Source organism: Meriones unguiculatus, chromosome X (genome assembly GCF_030254825.1).
Source record: "Meriones unguiculatus strain TT.TT164.6M chromosome X, Bangor_MerUng_6.1, whole genome shotgun sequence".
NCBI lineage: Eukaryota > Metazoa > Chordata > Mammalia > Rodentia > Muridae > Meriones > Meriones unguiculatus.
Window position 1 is genome coordinate 158,470,662 of NC_083369.1, and position 23,387 is coordinate 158,494,048.

Genomic DNA, 23,387 nt, shown 5'->3' on the forward strand with positions numbered 1-23,387 from the left:
ATTGACAAAATAATCTAGAAGCAGAAAATTAGGAATTCAAAGTTGCTTTCAGCTACACCTAGTGATTTCAAGGACAGCCTGGGCTACAGCAGGCCCTATCACAGTGGTTCTCAACCTTCCTAATTCTGAGACACTTTAACAGAGTTCCTCATGTTGTGGTGAACCCCAACCATAAAATTATTTCATTGCTGTTTTGTAACCGTATTTTTATTACATTTATGAATCATAATGTAAATATACAGGTTATCTAATATGTGACTCCTGTGAAAGACTCATTTGACCCCCAAAGGTGTTGCGATCCACAGTTTGAGAGCTGCTGCCCCATCAAAAAGTACAAAGGAGAAAGGTGAGTGGAGAGGACAAAGAAAATGAGAAAGGGTGGAAAGTGCCTAGATTATTTTGTCAAGCTGGGCCTGTAGTGTTGACCTGTCACCCAGCTACTTAGTGTAGTGAAGGAGGCAGCTTGAAAAACCAATGACTACATGGGCAACTTATATAGACCCTGTCTCAAAAAAAAAAAAAAAAAAAAAAAAAAAAAAAAAAAAAAAAACAGGCTAGGAATATAGCACAGCAGTAAGCCATTTAGCCAGAATGCTTTGAAACGCTACTTAAAAAACAAAAATCACATTCTGCATTCTACCCTGGAGTTTTTGCCTGTCTCCTAAATGATTTTTCAAATTTGTGTTCGTTCCAGTTCTTGGTATTATAAAGTTCTATGGTTTGCCTAAGACACAATGCCATGTATCCACAACTACAGTACCACAAGCACAGAAGATATATTTATATTGTGTCTGAAAATACCCTCTATACTTAGTCTATTTGATCCCATTCCTTGGACAACCACACTTTTTCACTGCCTCTACTCTTTTACCCTTTCTACTTAGTCCTTTTAGACAGGTTGCCTTCACTTAGGAATACAGAGTTCAAATTCAACATGCCCTGATGGCTCACTTCATTAGTCATTGATCATATCCCATTACATCAAACTTCTTGGGTCTCTTGATCCCATCTGTCAATAATTACTGAAAGATATGTTGGTTGCTTCCACTTTAAAGATCATCAGTAAATTTGGTGCAAACATTGACCAGCAGAGAAGGTTTAGGTATTCAGATGAGCTAGGTAAATATTTGGGTATAGCGCTAATGGGAAGTAGGATAAACATGTAATTTGCTGTGTTAGTACAGCCAAACATCTCCAAAGTGGCTATATCATTGTGCATCCCCACTAACAATAATTGGAGGTTTTGTTGTTAGGTAGCCACACCAACACCTGGCACACTCTGAGGTTATGGTTAAAAATTAGCCATTCTAACATGTGTATTTCCTGTTTGGGGTTTTGGGTTTGTTTTGTTTTTAAAGGGGCTTTTCATTTCAATTAAGTAGGTGTCAAGAACAAACCTTCAAGAAGAATCTAAGGCTGCAGAGTCAGACATGTGCAATGGTAGCACAAACACCAGTGGTGACTGACCTAAGCTTGCAGATCTTTAGAACTGTGAAAGCTGTGTTGTTAGAACTTTCTACACTACTAAGTAATTACCCCAGCCTCACCCTCCCAGGGTCCTGTTATTTCTACTGCACAGTTGTATGGAAAACAAGGTTTTCTCCACAATGCATTTGTGGCATTGCAGCAGAAATGCCTGTTGTCTTCTTATAGAACACACTATCTGAAAACTTCACTTTTACAGTTTATCTAATTCTCTGAATCTTTCCTTGGGATTTTTTTTTTCTTCTTCCAGGACAAGCTTACAAGAGAATACCTTAAAAGGCCTCAAATGCCCTTGATTTTCTTCAACTTACCAAGGCTGAATCAGGACCTGGTAAATCAATTAAATAGTCCTATATTCCCCAAGGAAATAGAAGCAGTCATCGAAAGTCTCCCATCCAAAAAAAGCCCAAGACCAGAGTGTTTCAGCGCAGAATTCTAGCAGATCTTCAAAGAAGAGCTAACTCCAATTCTCTTCAAAGTATTCCACAAAATAGAAACAGAAGGAACACTACCAAACTCATTCTGTGAAGCCACAGTCACCTTGGTACGTAAACCTCACAAAGATCCAAGAAATAAAGGGGATTCCAGGCCAATCTCCCTTATGAACATTGATGCAAAAATACTATACAAAATACTTGCAAACCGAATACAAGAACACATCAAAGATATCATCCACTATGACCAAGTAGACTTAATCCCAGGCATTCAGCTGTGGTTTAATATACGGAAATCCATCAATGTGATCCACCATATTAACAAAATGAAAGAAGAAAACCACATGGCAATCTCTCTAGATGCTGAAAAAGCTTTTGACAAAAATCCAACATCCATTCATGTTTAAAATATTGGATAGATCAGGGATACAAGGCACATATCTAAACATAGTAAAGGCGATATATAGCAAACGTATAAGCATCATCAAACTGAACGGAGAGAAACTTAAAGCAATCCCACTGAAATCAGGGACAAGACAAGGCTGGTCACTCTCTCCATATCTCTTCAACATAGTTCTGGAAGTCCTTGCTAGAGCAATAAGACAGTTGAAGGAGATCAAGGGGATACAAATTGGAAAGAAAAAAGTCAAATTATCAGTATTTGCAGATGATATGATAGTAGACGTGAGTGACCGCAAAAACTCTACCAGGGAACTCCTACAGCTGATAAACACCTTCAGCAAAGTGGCCGGATACAAAATTAACTCAAAAAAATCAGTGGCCCTCCTGTATACAGAAGACAAAAGGGTTGAGAAAGAAATTAGGGAAACAACACCCTTCACAATAGCCACAAATGACATAAGGTACCTTGGAGTAACCCTAACCAAGGATGTCAAAGACTTGTATGAAAAAAATTGAAAATCTCTGAAGAAAGAATTAGAAGAAGATATCAGAAAATGGAAATATCTTCCATGCTCACGGCTTGGCAGGATTAACAAAGTAAAAATGGCCATCTTACCAAAATCAATCTACAGATTCAATGCAATTCCCATCACATTACCAACACAATTCATTACAGACTGGGAAAGAAAAATTCTCAACTTCATATGGAATAACAAGAAACCCAGAATTGCTAAAACAATCCTCTACGATAAAAGATCTTCTGGAGGTATCTCCATCCCTGATTTAAGCTGTACTATAGAGCAACCGTTATAAAAACTGCATTGTACTGGCATAGAAACAGAATGGTGGATCAATGGAACTGAACAGAGGACCCAGAAATAAGCCCACACACTTATGGACACCTGATCTTTGACAAAGATGCCAAAACCATACAATGGAAAAAAAAAGATAGCATCTTCAACAAATGGTGCTGGTCTAACTGGATGTCTACATGTACAAAAATGAAAATAATATTTTCATACTTATCACCCTGCACAAAACTGAAGTCCAAGTGGATCAAAGACCTCAACATAAAACCGGATACATTAAATCGGTTAGAAAAAAAAAATGGGGAATACCCTTGAACTCATTGGCACAGGAGACAACTTCCTGAACAGAACACCAACAGCACAGGCTCTAAGAGCAACAATCAATAAATGGGACCTCATGAAACTGAAAAGCTTCTGTAAAGCAAAGGACACCATTAACAAAACAAATCGACAGCCTACAGACTGGGAAAGAATCTTCACCAACCCTTTATCTGACAAAGGGCTAATATCCAGTATATATAAAGAACTAAAGAAGCTGAAAAACAGCAAACCAAGTACTCCAATTAAAAAATGGGGAAGAGAGCTAATATGAATATGACAGAGAAACAATTCAATAAATGCTCAAGGTCAATAGCCATTAGGGAAATGCAAATCAAAACTACCCTGAGATTTCACCTTACACCCTTCAGAATGGCCAAGATGAAAAACTCAAGTGACAATACATGTTGGAGAGGTTGTGGAGAAAGGGGAACCCTCCTCTACTGCTGGTGGTAATGTAAACTTGCACAACCATTCTGGAAATCAATCTGGCGCTTTCTCAGACAACTAGGAATAGTGCTTCCTCAAGATCCAGCCATACCACTCCTAGGCATATATCCAAAAGGGGCTCAAGTACACAATAAAGACTTTTACTCAACCATGTTTGTGGCAGCTTTACTTGTAATAGCCAGAAGTTGGAAACAGCTCAGATGCCCCTCAACTGAAGAATGGATGCAGAAGTCGTGGTACATGTACACAATGGAGTACTACTCTGCAATGAAAAATAAGGAAATCATGAAATTTGCAGGTAAATGTTGGGGCCAAGAAAAGATCATCCTGAGTGAGCTATCCCAGAAGCAGAGGGATACACACGGTATATACTCACTCATATAGACATATAACATAGGATAAACCTACTAAAACCTGTACATCCAAAGAAACTAATCAAGAGAGAGAACCCTGACAAAAATGCTCAATCCCTATCACAAAAGGCAAAGAGGATAGATATCAGAAGAAGAAAACAGCAAACAACCTAGGAACCTGCCACAGAGGGCCTCTGAAAGCCTCTGCCCTGCAGACTATCAAAGCAAGCACTGAGACTTATGGCCAAAAGTTGGGCAAAGTGCAGGGAATCTTATGTAAGAATTGGGAAATAGTAAGATCTGGAGAGGACAGGAACCCCACAAAGAGAGCAACAGAACCAGAAAATTTGAGCACAGGGGTCTTCCAAGAGACTCATACTCCAACCAAGTACTATGCATGGAGATAACCTAGAACCCCCACACAAAAGCAGTCTATGGCTGCGTAGTATCCTAGTGGGTTACATATTAGTGGGAAGAGGAACTTCTTCTGACATAATTGATAGGCCTGTTGTTTAATCACCTTCCCCTGAGGGGAGATCAGCCTTACCAGGCCACAAAAGAGGACAATGCAGCCATTCTCGATGTGATCAGAAAGACATAGATCAGAAGGAAGGATAGGAGGTCCTTCCGTATCAATGGACTTGGGGAGGGGCATGTGCAAAGAAGGGGGAGGGAGGATGCGACAGGGAGGAAAGGAGGGAGGGGCTTATGAGGGGATAGAAAGTAAATAAACTGTAATTAATAAAAAAATTAATAGAACTTGGTATGTAATACTTCTTGATTTCTCTCATTATTCCTCATATTTCTGTGTTACCTTAAAAAATATCTCAGAAATATATCACCATTTCTCTATCCCTTCCCATTTTGCATGTTACAGTCTTTAAAACAACAGATATCTAAAAGAATTGGCATTTTTTCCTTGTTCACTTGAATCTACCTTTCAATTACTGTGTGGTCTTAAATTAAAATATGAGTCAGGCACTTCCTTTTTTGATATCTCTTGATGATTTTCTAAGTCCTACAGAATACTACAGATCCAAATACTGTCTACTCCATGCTTTTGACTTTCATATGCTCTGCCCTAGACCTTTCTCTCATCTTTTAAGCTTGGCTACTGAGCTTAACTTTTCCATGAAACAGCAGTGGTTCTCAACTGTAGGTTGAGGTCCATTGGGGGCGGGGCCAAATGACTTTCACAGCAGTCACCTAAGAACTTCAGAAAACAGATGCTTACACTTCAATTCATAACAGTAGTAAAATTACAGTTATGAAGTAGCAACAAGAATAATTTTATGGTTGTAGTCACCACAACATGAGGTCACAGCATTAGGAAGTATGAGGGCCAGCCTGAGTTAGAGGCTCCTATCTTCCACAATATCATTCTAAAATTTCCCCCACTACTTCATTTTATTTTCTTTGAACTCTGTGCAGTCAAAGACGGTATTTTAATCCTCTTTAAGCCCAGAAACTGGCACCAAGTAAACATGGAGTTTACATGAAAGAATGAATGAGGTGAGTAGACAAGGCATACGAAATAAACTGAATTTTCTGCCCAATAGTTTGTTCTGAGTATAATTATTAAGTTACATTAAAGCAAATTTATCAAAATTTTAGCAAAGAGATCCAAGGGAAAACTCAGTTCACTTCTAATTCATTTGAATTATTTTTGTTTTGATACAATATCTTAGTATGAAAGACAGGCTGACAAAATAAAACTCTGTGTCTTCAACCTCCCACACATCCTGAGATTACAGGTACTTACCACCATGCCCATTATAAATTTCTTGCTTTTAAAGATCTCTTATATTACCCTTATAGTGTGTGTGTGTGTGTGTGTGCAAGTGTGTGCACAGTAAATGAGTTATCTTCCTCCATTACTTTTTAGTCTTGTTTTATGATCTCTCACTGAACCTGGAACTGGCTGTTCTCTGGTTGAAAAGTCCCTAAGCCATACCTGTGCTCATCTGGCCAACCCATCACCCCCCTAAACACACACACACACACACACACACACACACACACAAACACACACACACACACACACACACACACACCAAGAGTTTCTGGCACACACTAACACAAACTGCTTTCATTTGAGTAGTGGTGATCTGAGTGGTCCTCATGCTTGTAGAGAAAACACTTTATCCACTAAGCCACCTTTTTAGCACCCCTATAATCCTCCTTTGTCTTTGTAAGCAAACATTTCTTAAGATATTTGATCAGATTTAACAAATATATTTTTAAGTCAGTGAGATGGCTCAATGAATAGGAGTACCACAATGACCTAAACTCCAGGCCACAGGACCCACAAGATGGAAAGAGAATCAGCATTGGAAATTGTTCTCTCACCTCCACATGTACATGCCCATGACACACAATAGCACAGAAGCCTGCATGTACCTTCCTTATTACATTAAAAATATAATAAGGACAAAAGTACAACATTTTCTGGGAATTATATTTAGTAAGGGTTAAAGACTAGTAACTGCTGTGACTTGGGCAGATTGCTCTGCAAAAACACAACTTGATGCTCTCCAAGGACCTGAGTTTGGTTCTTGGCACAGACACCAGCTGGGTCACAATTGCTTGTAACTCCAGCTCCAGGGGATCCAATGCCCTCTTCTGGAAACCAAGGCATATGCACTCAGGCATGCATACCCGACACCCAAACATAAAAAGACTAAAGATGCTACAATTAAAAGTCTCACTTCATCGTTACATTACTTCTTCAGGCTCCCAAGTTCCAGTTCTCTGTCATCTGTCTTAAGCACTGCAAGGCAGGACTACCAAAGTGTCCCAAATTTTCTGAAGCATTACTGAATTTGTTACCTTTTACCCTAATGAGAAATACCTTTGATGGCAACTGTCTTTCACTAAAGTGAAAATAAATCAACACAAGAAATGAGTTATTACAAATAAAGCAGAGATCACAAAATTGGGGAGACAGAAAAAGTTAGTTTTCTTTTTAATTTTTTAAAATTTATTTAGGCATAGAAGTGTTTTGCCTGCATACATGTACATGTTCCTGGTGGCCAAAGAGATCAGAAGAGGGCATGAGATTCCTTGGAACTGTAGTTATGGTTAGTTTAACCACCATGTGGGTGCTAGAAATTAAACCCATGTCCTCTACAAGCTCAATAAGTGCCCTTACTGCTGAACCATCTCTTTAACCTCACAAAATTGTCAGTCCTGACTGACTTACACAAGACTGTGAAAAACTAATCTTCAGGTAATCCCACAGGTCAAATCTACTTGTGTCAGATCTATTTGTGTCTCTTTAAAGAGTCCTGATAGTGTTTGTGTGCATGCTTGCACTCGAAAGAAAGAGAGAGTGGATCTGTAATTGAAGCATTTATGCTAACTGATCCCAATGTCATAGTCATTAAATGATTCTTTCATATTCATCAAAAATAAAGTTATTATAATCAATTCTAAACCTGTCACTTTAGAAATTAATCAACTGACAATTTTTTGAATAAGAGGGCCAGTCTTGAGAGTTTCAATAATAGCTTGTTACATAAAATGCCTCAAAATTTTATCATAAGACCAGCAAAGTGGCTCAATGGGTAAGGACACCTGCCAACAAGTCTGATGACCTGAATTAGATCCCTAGAATTCACATGGAGGAAAGAGGGAATCCACTCCCACAAATTGTCATCTGAGCTCCACAACTGTACCATGTCAAACTGATAGGAGCAAACACCCACACACATGTACACAGCTAAAAGAAAAAAAATAACATACACTATTCCATATACACTGTAACTCTCCTGCAATTCAATCCATTTTTATCTAGGTATCTGTCATTTTTAACATGGTACCTTCCCATCTCTGAGGATATTGCTTCCAATTCAACATCTAAATTGGATCAGCATTTCCAATTTTGAATAAAATTTTAAACACAGAATGTGTTTAAAGATCATCATTTTTGGAAAACAAGTTTGATCAAACGTTTACAATTTTGTAATACAAAAAATGCAAAGAGTAATATTTCACGTTAAAAAAGCTATGCAGCACAAGGAAACATCACATAAAACATCTAATCTTGGTTGTGAATTTTTAGTTTTATTAACATGCAACAATTCCTTTTTGCTCTTGAGTAAAGTTGTCCAGTGCATTTGGTGTCCCTCAAAAGACAAACAAACAATTAACCAAAAAAAAAAAAATGTTAACAACAGAAAAGACACAGACTTTAAAATAGCAAGACTCCATGATGGTTTAGAAGAGAGACACTGTCTTTGTAACATGCGAAATGAGAGAAAAAGGAGATAAAAACTGGAGAAAAGGATGACAACAAATCTGTTCTTCCAAACTTCATGATTCATGTTTATGAAACAACAATGTTCCAGAAAGTGAATATCAGTGTTACACAACAGAAAGTAAGAAAAAGGCCACAGGAAAACTGACAATCAAACCCCAACCACATAAGCATGCATTTGTCTCTGGCCTAGATGATTAATTTTACATAAAAGAAGTAAATACAACCAATCAAGGAATGTTACAATGCCAAATTAGCCACAATCCTGAGAGTTAAGCTACCACAGAAATTTTCTTACTGACTATCCAGATCAACTCCCACAGCACTCAGGAGACACTGAGGCCCTGTCTCCTAACAGTTAGTACCACCAGTGACTGCTGGGATTCAGGAAAGCTAGGATTCTTTGCTCACTAACCGCCCATACACAATCTCTGCCTTTAGATGCTTTTTATTTACCATAAACCACAAATGTAAAATGAAGTTCTGTCAAATCTATCAAAAGCAATGTGGCAGCCAAAACAAAAGTAAACATAGCATAGTACTCACTGTTCACACCAATTTAAAAACAAAATTAAGTAATAATCCACAAGGAAATCAACAAAATGTCCTCACTAAAAGGAAAAAAAAAAACAAAAAACAAAAAAACTTTGGTATTTTTAAATTTTCAGCCACTTAGATAACGGAATATAATGTTCGAAATAGTAAGTACTTCTTTGGATCCATGACAACAAGAAGAAATGTTACAAGGCCCATCTTTGTATAGATTCTTTACAACCAAATCATTCAGCAGATTTCTGTTGCCACACTCATTTAAACAGTAGCTGATTTTTCAAGGTTCTTCTCAAACCCCAGTTGTTCATTCTTTCTGAATGTTGCCACAGATTTGTATACTCTACCTACATATCACCAGGAACTGAAGAACCCTCTTCCTTTAGAGCCAATCAAAAAGGGCCTGCTTAGAATGTAAACACTCTTCTGCTGTAGATTTAGAGACTCTGGGATGTGTATCCAAACTGATATCACTGCATTGTTTTTTGCCTGTTCCACACAAGTAAATTTGATGCAAGCAATTAATCTGAGGTACAATTCAAGCCTGTCATTTATAATTTTCGACACAATTGAATTGTTTAAAGCTTTGTTTTAATCTCGAAAAAGTTGGAATGGAAAGGAGAAGCCTAAGGTGGCTAAGTATGTTACCTGCAGGTGCAAAACATGAGCCAGTTTTCTTCAAAAGGCTAATTGCTATCTTTTAAAACCCTTGTTTTCAACAAAACTTTATGTAACACCACCTGGAAACCCAGGACATTTCCAATTTGGTATAGAGGAGGGGGCAGTTCTGCTCCCTGAAATAACAGGGAATCCTGAGGTTCCCCTCTCACTTTCCCAGTTGCTTTCAGTAAGGTACAATATTGGCCAGCTTGGGTCCCTTCTCGTTTTGTACCCCTACACAATCTTGGGCGTAATTTGGGACAAATAACCAACTGATTAGGCTCTTCCTCCTATGTATGTAGGCTCTCACTTAATTAGAAACTGTACCTTGGAATCCTGTCACGTACCGCCACTGCATAAGAGGAGATAACCTGACCCTCTCTACCTGGAGAAAAATGTAACCCAACCCTGGCCAATATATTTATCTCAGGTAAATAGAAAGGGGCGATGTGTCCCGTCATCGGGGATTCCCTCAAATCATCCCCCTCTGGACCTAAGAATCCCAGCTCCTTCCCTAGCCCAGAGCCTCACCCAGCACTGTCTGATCTCTAAGTGAGACCTGGAATCCTGTACCTCTGTAGTGCACCCGAGAGGTCGATGTAGCTGAACTTGTCCTTCAGGCTCCAGGACCTGGGCAGTGGAGTCTTCTTCTGGTCCACGGCCGGGTAGAGGCTCTTCAAACGCTCTGTGGCTCCTGCTCAGAAACAGGCCGACGCACTACTCGAAGTCTCCAGGGCCGGGACCTGAACACCTGCAGATGATCCCGGAATACCTGCAGCCCAGCCAGGGACATGGCTTGGCCAGGCGGAGCGCTGGCGAGGTTGGCCTCTGCAGCGGTGGCCAGGGGCGGCATGAGTGCTGGCGGGTGGGGCAGCATGGAGGCCACCTCAGTTCCTAAGCCTCCACCTGGTGAGCCAGCCTGGGAGGAGTCGATGCTGGAGGCCATGGGCGCGGGCAGGGCATCTCCGGAGCCAGAGGCCCCACTGTTGGCTGGTGGCAGAGGCTGCTCAGACATCCCTGCAGCCACTCAGAGAGCTGCTCCTCCACTAGTCACCGCTTCCTCCTGTGCTTCCCTGGTCGCTGTCACTGTGACGCCCAGAGGCGCTGTCACTGTGATGCCCAGAGGCGCTGTCACTGTGACGCCTAGTCTGCGCGTCCCGGAAGTCGTAGCGCAGCGGTGGAGGAGAACCGCTGGGGGTGGGCCGGGGGGCGTGAGGAAGCCTCCACCAGGCCCTGGCGACAAGGTGACCTGGAGTGGTGGGACAGCAAGGGGCGCTGGCAGGCGGGCCTGGGTGAGGTGGGGAAAAGAAGCAGAGAGCCTGCGAGGGGCGCTGCTCTCCCGTCTGTTTCCGGTGGGCAGGCAGGCTGTGGAGAGGCTGCGCGGGGGTGGCGCCAGCTGAGGGGGTGGTGCCAGGTGCGCCTGCCTGCTGGTTGTTTGGCAGCCTCTCAGGTGCATGCTCAGCCCTGCTTCTCTCCTTGAGCCATTCCCTCAGACTCAGCGAGCCTGCTTTACACCCAGGGAGAGCAATTGAGCCCTGCTGGGCCACAGGGAGCTTAGCCAGGGATTTCCTAGTGGGTCCATAAAGGGCCTCAGGAAACCATACATGAAGGAGAAGTCTCTCTCTTAAAACAGTTACTCTTTCGTTATTTAATTAAAGGATGAGGAGTCCCTGCGAAGTTCCTGGGGGCAAAAGGAGCCACTTTGGGAATACCAACCAAGACAGATAGATGGTCAAAGGGCAGGAAGGGGAAATGCTTGTGCATTTAGGAAGGGCTTCTGGAGATGTCTAATCATTTTATGAGCGCATTAATTCTCATCATAGGCCTCTTTGTTTGGTAGCAAAAAATTATGCCCTTTTTTTAACATGGGAATCCGTACTTGCTGCATAGCAAACACCCCCAAAGTCAGTGACATACGATTTATTATTAAACATATCGGTGGAGCAGGTTTCTCCTGACTTAGTAACTGACCTATTGCTAAAAAAAAAAAAAAAAAAAAAAAAAAAAAGAGAGAGAGAGAGAGAGAGAAAAATACCCACTCATGACTCAGGTGACTCGTGTAAAAGAACGCTTATACTTACAGGCTTACTCACAGTTTTAATGCGTTAGTCCATGATCACCAGAACAGGAAGCATGACAGCAGAGAGTTAGGCTTTGTGGTGGAGAAATAGTAGAAGAGCTCACAAATTGATCTGAAAGTTGCAGGCAGAGAGCCAGAGACCTAGAGAGGAAAACAGAGAAAGAGGAAAACAGAGATTGGGGCTGGTGTGAGTTTTTGACAACTCAAAGCCCAACACCAGAGATATACTTCCTCCAATATGGAACCTCCTAATCCTTTTCAAACAATTCCACTAACTGGAGACCAGTTAAGTATTCAAAGATACGAGCCTATGGGAGCCATTCTCATTCAAACCACCACACCTTCCCTGTGTCTTCTGCTTGAATGAGCTTATCTCAGACATTCAAAGTGTGTTGGCTGTGGCTGTGAGCCACCTTACCACTTGACTTAGGAAGGATCTGATGACAAGCTCAGAGATATGGTCACTGGCCGGATTCCTTTACCCAGGAATAATAAGGACACCACATCATTACTAGCTATTGGCCAGAAGGGGCCCTCAGAGTGGTCCTCTTCAAAATGACAGCAGATTTTACCAAAGTGTGCATATCAAGAATAAAACAGCACCAGAACCAAACCCAGGATGAGGTGACACATTGTCATTTTTGCCATAATGTCTATTAAAAGTAAACTGCTAATCCAGCTCACTTCCATGCAGAGAGGCTTTGACAAGACTAATAACTAATTTCATCTCAAAGAGTAAAATTGCTTGAGAAATATCTGAGAGATAAATGAAAAGAGATACAAATATTACTGAACGTCCTTGGAATGTCATGATTCTTCCATCTCATATAAGGGATATACACCCAGAGAATATGTTCACAGTTTCATTTGGGAACCTGCTTTTAAAATCCAGATATAAAAATGACCCCAAGTCCATAACTGTGTGTGATGACTCATCTTGGCTCTCAATTTCACACACCTAAGAAGAGGAAATCTCAACAGAGGAATTGCCATCAGGTTGGCCTGTGGGCAAGTCTGTGGGGCATTCTTCTTGATTTTTAGTTGATGTAGTGTGGCATAGTCCACTGTGGGCCTTTGGCATGTTCCTCAGGCTAGAGAACTTGGATCTGTATAAGAAAGTTTATTGAAACTCAGCTGACATGTGGACCAGCAAGCAGTGTTCTTCTGTGGTCTCTGCTTCAGTTCCTGCCTTCTGCATCCTCCTTTGACTTCCCTCAAGGCTGGACTATAACAGAAGTGTAAGCCAGATAACCCTTTCCTCCACTAATCAGCTTTTGGTCATTTTGTTTATTCACAGCAAAAGAAAGCAAACTCAGACAGCCAGCCTATGCCTGTACTTCACCCTGACCCTACGATGTTTGGTTCTAAGGTCTCTATGCCTCGCTCAACTCAACTCTGTCGGCCAAGGACCAGTTTTTCTGTGCCTCCGTGGCTTGTCTCACTCTTTACTGACTCAATAGGTACAAATCAAATGGACTTAATGTTTCCTGAGTATGCTGAACAAGCATTCAGCTTCTTTTTGTTGTGGTGCCAACTGGTGCTCTCATGATTAATAACTGCTGAAGCTCTAACAATGTGGCCAAAGCATCTTCTCAAACAGAAATTGCAAAGGTATATACCCCAGACAACCACTGTAGGAGAGTGAACAGTGCCAGGTGGAGAATAATAACAAACTGATGGGCATGAAATCACAAATCATTGTGCTTATAAATACTTCACAGGATGACAAAAACACCTGTGTGAGGCAGGGCTTGCCAGTGGGTCACCCGTAGGTGGTCTGAAGTTTCTGAATTCCTAGAGCTGAAAGTGCCAACCAATTACAGTTGATCTATCTCCTGTTTGCCTGGGTCACCAAGGAGCCCAACGCTGTTGTTGCTTGTCTCTACCTACCTTGGGTAAAACAAAGCACCAGTTATGCCAGAATTGTCACATAAATTAATGTGTGAATTATATGTCAATCAATCAGTAAATCTTATAAGATGGAGAATGTAGCTCCATTGTTAGTGTTTGTCTAACATTCATGAAACCCTGAGTTTGATTCCTGGTACTGCAGAAATCAGGCATAGTGGTAAATGCCTGCTAGCCCACAACTGGTAGGTTGATTGCAGGAGTATCAGAACTCTGCATCATCTTCAGCTAAATAGCAAGTTTGAAGTCAGCCTGAAATACATGAAACTCTGAAAAAAAAAATAGCTGGGTGGTGGTGGTGCACACCATTAATCCCAGCACTCGAAGGCAGAAGCAGTTAGATCTGTGAGTTCAAGGCTAGCCTGGTCTACATACTGAGTTGCATTACAGCCAAGGACACACAGTTCAATACCCAACAATACATGGTGGCTCACAACTGTCTATAACTTGTTTGAAGGATTTTCATGCTCTTTTCTAGCCTTAATGCAGGCAAATCACACATACTCATAAAACAAAAACAACAAGACATTTTTATGTTTTAAATGTCTTTAAAAAGATTACATTGCTGAAGACATAACACTTGCCTTGTGCATGTGAGATCCTGAGCTTTCTGTATGGAGATTTGAATGAGAAATGCCCCCAAATCTTGGTCTCTGGTTGATGACTCTCATTGAGGAGGTTTGGGAGTAAGTATATTTCTAGGAGTGGGTGTTGAGTGCTTAATGCCTCACTCTACTTCCCAGGTCACTCTTTTTTCTTCATGCTTGTGGTACATGAAGTGTGTTCTCAACTTCCTGTTCCTGCTGCCATGCTTTCTGCTTGTGCCCATGCCTCTGCTCTGCCATCACAGACTCATAAACCTTAAGTTATGTAAGGTTAAACTGGAGCGCTAAACCCAAATAAACTCTTTCTTCCATAAGTTAGCATGACATCATGTTTAAGCACAATAGAAATGTAATTAATATTGGGTCTCAAAAAATGACAAGTGTTAGGTAAGCTTTTATCATGGCTAACAATCACTGCTGTGCTTTCCCCACTTGGAACACAAACAAATGATTTCTAGATATTTGTACAATGGATTTGTGTAAATCTAAAATATCCCATAGATTGGAATAGAGAATTCTGGTCAGCTCAATATCCTGAAACCCCAGAGGCTGTCTGGAATATTCTGGGTTTCATTTCCTATAGCAAATTAACTATGGAATATGGAATACTCTAAATAAAATAGTTTCATCCTCTTTCCAAAAGCAGCTCTGAAGGTTTGAAATATATATATATATATATATATATATATATATATATACATACATATATATATATATAAAGGTTTTAATATATATTAAGATATATTTGGATATATATATATACACACACATTTATATGCTGGGCAGTGGTGGTACAGGCCTTTAATCTAGGCAGTTGGGAGGCATAGGCAGGCAGCTCTCATGTTAAAGGCCAGACTCCTGTACAGAGTGAGTTCCAAGATTGCCAAGGCTACACAGAGAAACCCTGTTTTGAAAAAAACACTATATATATAAAGAGAGAGAGAGAAAGAGAGAGAGAGAGAGAGAGAGAGAGAGAGAGAGATTTTACCAACTTTTGAACGTTTGAAACAGAGGTAGGAATTTAAAAAATTGTTGTTGTTCAATAGAGGAGTCACATACTTAAGAAACTCTTCCCAGGCTCTGATGCCTTCTCCTTGCTTTGGTTTTGGTATGGTTTTGGTTTTTCCAACCACATGTTGGAAGCCTGGTCTCAATGTGGTGGTTTTAAAGAGAGGTGGAATGTTTAAGAGATGGGAGTCTTGTAAAAGGTCAATATGTCATTGTGTCATGCCCTTAGGAGGGATTAAAGATGTTACCATGGAATCCTGGTTCATTCCCTTGAGAGTGGGCTCTAGTCCACAGAGAAAAACTGGCTTTCTATATGTGCTCCTACTATACTGTCTACCTTTTTCAAGTATAGCCAGAAAGCTACCCTAGAATTGAACAGAAAAGCCAAGTCCATACACTTGGACTTCCAGGACCATAGCTAAGGAAATGTATGTTCTTTAAATTTTCCCAGCCTCATTGCCTTATTCCCTCATTGTCTTATAGCAAAATGGACAAATACATCCCACATATAAATGTCTCTGTCATCTGATCTGGGCACTGACACACTTTTTTTGGACCTGTATGTGCATATATGCCACCCACCTTGTGGGAACTGGTCCCTCATGTCAGACTTTGCTTGATGTGCAGGGCTCATCTAAACTTTTGGCTGTTGTACACTAAATCGCACTTTCTGGCCCTACACAGAATACATTTTCTTCACCCCCTAACATGCTCTCATCCCTTCTAACACTTTCCAGCCAAGTAATTTGGTCAAAAAGTGAGGGGGTAGAAAGAAAAGTAACACATTTCTTTTCAATGTTTTCATTTTTCTTCTGTAAGTACTACAATTCCCTTCTCTTCCCTTACAGATAAGTAAGGGAAGAGAGAGTATAAAACATTCCCTCAACAAATGGTGTGGAGCGTGACTGGCTACTCTGTGAATTTATAGCTATCTACCTGGAGTTGAAGGATAAAGTCTAATATATGAAGCAAAAGGAAGGGGATGGGTATCCCCAGTCCTTGCTTTCTTTCTTCATACATTGATCAGGCTTTTCCATATTAGTACCAAAAGCCCAGTTTTCTTTTTATTTGCGCTAAATTTCTTCAGAGATGCACTTCATCCATGAATCATGTTCTGAGACTCCTATGGAAGTCTGTTCCCTGCCCAGCCAGTCCCAGGTTCCACTTTTACAATCCAAACACCTTTGCATCTACCTTGTAGCTCTTGATTCCATATGACTTGGTCTTTGTGGTGGTTTGAATAGGTATGGCTCACATAGAATCCTGTGTTTGAATGCTTGACCCAAGGGGAGTGGCACTATTAGGAGGTGTGGCCCTGTTAGAGAAAGTGTGGTTTTGTTGGAGGAAGTGTGTCACTGTGAGGGTGGGATTTGAGGTCTCCTGTGCTCAAGCTCAAACCCAGTGTGGAGTCCAGTCTCCTCTTTGCTGCTTGTGGATCAAAATGAAGAATGATCAGCAACTTCTCCAGCACCACGTCTGCCTGCACACTGCCATGCTTCCCCCCATGAAGATAATGGGCTAAACCTCTGAAATTGTAAGCCAGCCCCAATTAAATGTTTTCCTTTATAAGAGTTGCCATGCACATGGTGTCTCTTCACAGCAATAAAACCCAAATTGAGACAGCATTGATCACTGACTTTCTCATGTTGACAGATTTTACCTTCTGAAATAGAAGTTCCTTGAGGATATGCTTCCTTATGTCTTCCAACATCTATTGAGCGACAGACACCAGTCATTCTCTTGAACAGGAAGTGAGCATTCTTCCAGAAAGGTGTCCGCTAGACAGTTAATGTTTTTTTTTTTTTTTTTCTTTTTTCTTTTGTTGAGCTCACTATGTTGAGGGTAAACATAAGAGAAAAAACTTTCAGTAACTGTGCAATTGAGGTCAAACTGCTGTGAATATCCACTGTGATCTCCACAGAACAACAGACAACAGATACATGAGTGATACATGACACCCGTTACAATGGAATGTGTGCAAGCTCAGATGGATAGCTTCATTTAGACTCCTGTGTTTCTGTCTCCTGTACATCATACTAACCCTAAATTAGAGAGTTTCATTGAATATGGATTTGCAATTACATTTATAAACTGCATCGTATATACCAAGTACGATGATACACACCAGCAATCCCAGGACTTCAGAAGTGGAGTGAAGAGGATTAGGAGTTCAAGGCCAGTTTGTGCTTCATAGCAACTTCAATTTCTCCCTGAGAGACATTAGACCATATCTCAAAGAACAAAAACAACAACAACAAAAAAAAAAAAAATTAACAGAACCTGGAGAGATAGGTCAATGGTTAAAAACATGTATCACTCTTGTGGGGCTCACAAGTTCATTTCCCGCCACACATAATAGGATGTTCACACTCTCAATAACGCCAGCTCCAGGGTATCTGATGCTCCCTGCTGAACTGCACTGGCACATGCACTAACAGATGCACATATGCATATACACACATACACACATACACATAATTAACAATAAGATATATCTTTTAAAATAAATAAATCTGAAAGAGAACCATAGAGGTTTAGATGGGCTTCTGCTACATGACTGGAGTGTGTCAAGGTCATGCCACTTGCTGCAAAAGTAGATGAGGACCAGCTTCCTCGTGTAAGCCCTGTTGTACCACAGTGATGGTGTTTAAGAATGCTGCTCCTCACAGCAGCTTTGCCTTATTCAGTGTGTGCAGCAGCATGTGCTTTGCGTGTTTGAGCTATTTATAATAACAAATCAGAAGTGTGTCTAAAAGCAAAATCTCTAAGTATCAATACAGAGGCTGGATATTTACACAGGTTGCTTTCAGTTGTTCTTGATCTTGGTGTTATTTATTTTGAGACAGGACCTCTTACATGTAGTTGAAGCTGGCATTGAACTGATCCTCTTACCTAGTCAATGCTGGGATTACAGGTGTGAGCCACCATGCCACCTGAGAGACCCTATAGTAACTATGCTGGGCAAAGTATTAAATAGGTTAACCCAAGTCACAGAAAGCATCAAATGTTGGGAATCTTGACCGTCAGACCAGTGTGTTTTCTTACAGTCCTATATATATCATCTATTTTTCCCTCTCCTTGGTATTCAAAATCATAAATAAGAAGTAGCTTTGAGTTGCACACTATATTCAGGTGTTTTCTAATCGCCCTCCTTAAACATCCTCCAAATAGATCCATAGCTTAACAACATCACACAGTCAATCTCCACCCTCATTGCATCCATCACCTGCTGCCAGCATAACACTTCTGGCGCCACTCTGCTGAGCTCTTTTCTTTTAAGGATGGAAGCAGGGAGGAATGCATGTAGGACGCTAGGACATCATGTGAGCTGTGAACATGATCCTGAGCTCTAGCCTGCACAGCGGGGTGATGAGAAAATGTACACAGTGCTCTTTCCTTCTAGCAAAAACCAGAGGAGACAAAAGATACCTCATATAGAGAAGAGGGGAACAGAATTTTAAAATCCTATCTTTGAAGCCATTTTTAGGGAATTTTACCCTATCAAATATAAACAGTGTTGGTTTCGTTTGTTAAATAGATCATCTGAGTCCTGTTCTATAAACAATTGAACACAGGTGTGTACATATCCAGGCACTTGTCTGGTTAGTTTCCCAGGGAATAGCAAACCTCTATATGTACTTGTATGTTCTGGTTTGAGGCTTTGCTGTGCTTGGTCCTGAGTTCTCTTCTTCCCTTGAATTACTTACAGGAAAGTACTCTGGTGCCAGCACAGGGTAGGCCTATAGAGAGAACAGTTTGTGCAGGTTCTCCTGGTCTATTGTTTGCTTGCCACCACCCTATGAAAAGTATAAAACCCAGGGATGACGTGGCCCACTACTGTAAACAAGGCGGGAGGGCTGCGGCTGTAGCTCATGGTGGTGTTACACTTGCTCACAGGAGAGTATATGCGAGACCCTGGGTTCAACCCTGGCACTGCAGAAAAAGAGATTGGACAACAGCAGGCAGGAGCCAGTTCAGTCAAACAGACATGTTGTTAAAAGTCAGTGTTTTTTTGTTTGTTTGTTTGTTTGCTGTTTTTTTTTGTTTGTTTTTGTTTTTTTTATGTTTTTTTTTTTTTTTGTCTGCAAACTGAGGAAGAAATGAGTGTGTCTCTGTGTATTTAGACATGCACTTGCTACATTTGCATGTATGGAGATCAGAAGACAACCAGATTAAAAAAAAACAGTAAATTATAGAAATCAGACCCAAGAATATCTGTATTAAATTAGATGTAGACCAGATTTTCTATTAACCTTTTCATTTATTTTTGTGATATTTGGGAATTGGCCCTAGAGTCCAGGCATATTAGGCCAAAATTAGGATTATAGTCTGTGTTATCCTGAATTTGAATTCTATCAAAATTTTTATTTTGTAGTTTTCACCAAAAACTTTCTTCATATTGCCTTTTTTAGGACAATCAGACCTTGGTGAGTTGAATTCAACTCTAAATTGTCTTACACTCATTTGGAATGTGGTGGCATCTGTGAAGAATCTGTTTAGTAAAATTTTCGAAGCTACCCAAAGCCCACTGCTTCATTGGTGGTCCCGAGAGATACATATATATATATATGAATGCCTAGGGAGTGGCATTATTAGGATGTATGGCCTTTTTGGAGGGAGCATGTAACTGGGGGTGAGCTTTGAGGTCTCAGAAGCTCAACCTCTGCTCAGTGTCTTTCTCTGTCTTTCTTCATGCTGTGTTTGGATTCAGATGTAGAACTCTCAGCTCCTTCTCCAACACCATGTCTTCATGCATGCTCTCATGGTTCCCACCATGATGATAATGGACTAAACCTCTGAACTGTAAACCAGCCCCAGTTAAACACTCTCCTTTATGAGAGTTGCTGTGGTCATGGTGTCCCTCCACAAAAATAGAAACCCTGACTAAGACAACTTGTTAAAAAATAGTCAGACACTTGACAACCTAAACAAAGCCAGCTCTTTTTCATTTTAAGTATTTTAATACGTGTTTGTTCCCTATTCTTAGCGAGACATCAACATTTATTAAGAACATGACAGTGCCTCTTCAGAGTCAATCTGGACGGACTTAACTAATTGGAATCTAGTTTAGTGTGCTGGAATGAATTTCCCAGAAATAATTCTATAATTCATATGCTTTTCAAAGTGTTATACATTGCAGCCCACTCCTGAGCTGAATTAATAAAGTTTCATGTTTTAAAATCAAACTTTGAATCCTACTATATGGTGGTTAAATCCTTAACTAAGAGAGTTTCTCTGACTCCTTTTCTGCCTCAGTCCCTCCATCTGTATAATAGGTATGTTAAGCAGGTACAGGCAGCATCAACACTTATGATTGAAAATCTTACACATCTAGGACTGGGGAGATGGCTCATACTTGTTGTGTAATATGAGGGCCTGAGTTTAGATCCGACTCACTCACCTGTAACCTTTGGGCTCCTACCTGGAAGGTCCCAGCCTGTGTAAGTCTCCAAGATGGTGAAGATCAACTGTGACCTCCAAATTTTGTATACTGCTACCACACCCACACATATACCTCACACACACACACACCCAAACAAAAGAACTCTGTGCATTTGAGGACACCAACCCCAAATGCTTGTCAGTTGGCTCCTCTTCTGCACAGAAAGCTTTGGAACTAATTAAATGAGCTGTCAAACACAGATCAGGCGAGCAGATGCCTGGCTCAGAAGCACTGTTGATAGGTTTAATAGCTTTAGTGGATAAGGTCTTGACCTGAAGGAGTACTGCCCTCACATAAATATTACAATAAATGACAAGATGAATGAAATTGAGTCTAGCATGGTGGTGCTTACTTGTAGTCCCAGCATGCAGAAGGCTAAGACAGGAGGATTGCAAATTCAAGATGAGCCTGGACTCCATAGTATGATTCCATGCAAACAAGGAAAATGAATTTGAAGAGTATGATAGAAGTGCCCCATTTCCCATTAGAATGAATGGATTTGGTAAATAATGATTATAATCACGTTCTTCCTTTTGGAAAGCTACAAAGGGGACTAATACAAAGACAGAGGTAATCCAGCTTAATGCTAGACACAGAAATGTGACTCCCTACACAGGCAGGGCAGAGAGGAAAGAGTAGCCTCTGGCTGAAGACACTTTACCTGTGTGATGACAACACCCAGCTGGAGTGAGGGCAGAAGGAGGAAAGGCTCGCAAAGCTCAAGCATCACTGCTGACACTGTTCAGTTCTGCTCACAAGATGGCTGCTGCCTCTTTATCCTATTGCCACTGTTTCACCACACAGAAAATCACACACTTCTCTCCCTCTCCCTCTGCCCTTCCCTGTGGGTCTGCTTCCTTCTGGAGGACACTCACCCAGTTACCATGCTCTCTGTCAAGGATTATCACTGCCATGAACTTAATTCACACTATTTATTCTAAATCCTTAACTTGGCCTATTCTGAGACTTGCCTCCCTGGGAGAAGGGCTAGAGGAAAGACTAAGGGAGATGGGAACACATTCAAACTGGTCATTTTGTAATAATTAGCATTCACAATAATTTGCATTTATGCCTATCTCTTGGGAAGAGCAGAACTAGAAAATCTTTTTCTCATTATAAGTTTTTACTATACAAGTTCACTCCCAAACAGAAAATAGAACAAAACCAAATCTAGAAAAACTGAGGGTACTCATGTGTATATTTGTGTATGTGTGTGTTTATGTATGTGTGCATGTGTAAGTATGTATGTAAATATGTATGTGTATGTGTGTATTATGTGTATGCATATTTGTGGGTGAATGTAGGTGTATAAGTGTGTGAATGATTTTTTAGGCATGATAAGAAAGAACTGAAGACCCACAACCTTTTCTATTCCAGAGAGAAGCATGCCCAAAATATTAAAAATAATGACAAAATCAAATAAGTGTTTAAGTATAGGCAGAAAAGAATGCACTGTCAACCATATAGAAATTGAAGTGACTCTGTAACAGTGTTGCATTTGCAAACAAATTTTAAGGATTTTTCCCTCATAGCCCCGTGGTATACACAAGGCCTGAGGACTGAGTAAATGTAGATGAAGACAGGCATCCTATTTCATTTCCAAACAACATCAGGAAGCACATTCAGAACTATTTCCACCACTAAATAATGTTTATGTTGGAACATGCTTGTATCTTGGTACATTTAATGGGATGTGAGGTTGGCACAAGGTGGCTGAGGGGAGGGCCAAAGATAGTCTTAGAAAACTTTTGCTTATCACTGTGTGAGTTCTTGAATCAATAAGGGATCCAGACACAGGGCCACAACACCTGCCTGAGAGGAGTTCAGGTTGGAGAGTGAATATTTAGAGGTAAAGTGTGCCTTACAGGCTCATGTTTGAACACTAGGTCCCCATTTGGTGTCACTATAATGGGAGGCTATGAAACCTTTGGAGAGTAGGCCCTTCCTGGAGGAGATGAATCTATAGTGTGGGGTGCAGGTGAGATGCATAATCTATGTTTCCTTGTCTAGTGAGAGGTAAACATGTAGCTACCTCATGATCCCACTGCCATGGTGATGCCTTTCTTTCTCTGCCATGGCATATGATGATGATATTTGGGAAGCAGTGAACCTGCATTTCAGCCAGAATCCCTGGGTGCCTCAGACCCAGAGTGCTGAGATGTGGTCACTGCCTGCTTGTTCTCCCAGTCAAAACATCCCTCCAAATCAGGGGTTGCTCTTAGATACCACAATCTTGTGAGTAATTTTTTCAGGCTGCTTGAGACTAAGATTACATGAAAAAGGCCCCAAATGCCTTAGGAGACAAGCAGGGAGGTATCAAGGGCCCGTGCTTTTTGGTAAAATATGCTCCACCACCTCTTTCTTTCCATGGAGAACCCTCAGAGCCTTCCATGCTCTTCAGGTCTCATTGTACATTGCTACTTGGAAAACCTAGCTAAATGTCCAAAATGACTGAGGGTTTTGTTGATGTTATTGTTGTTGTTGTTGTTTTTCATTTTTTGGATGTAGAAATTCTGTGGTGTTCAAACCCCACTACTTCTGGAGTGTGCGCTTTTTGAGGATAAGTTTGGTGATGTTTAATTTTGTCCCTTAAAGAGACAGTCAATTATTAAATAGATAGATGTA

The 23,387-nt window shown here is 40.7% G+C and overlaps 1 protein-coding gene across 1 annotated transcript in view; it reads left to right on the forward strand.

The window, feature by feature from the left end:
- Positions 1-10,569: 10,569 nt before the first annotated feature.
- Positions 10,570-23,387, forward strand: part of LOC132650006 (uncharacterized) — a 28,908-nt gene continuing 16,090 nt past the window's right edge. The window contains 1 exon segment of the mRNA XM_060374770.1: positions 10,570-10,627. Coding sequence (XP_060230753.1) covers positions 10,570-10,627 — 58 coding nt within the window.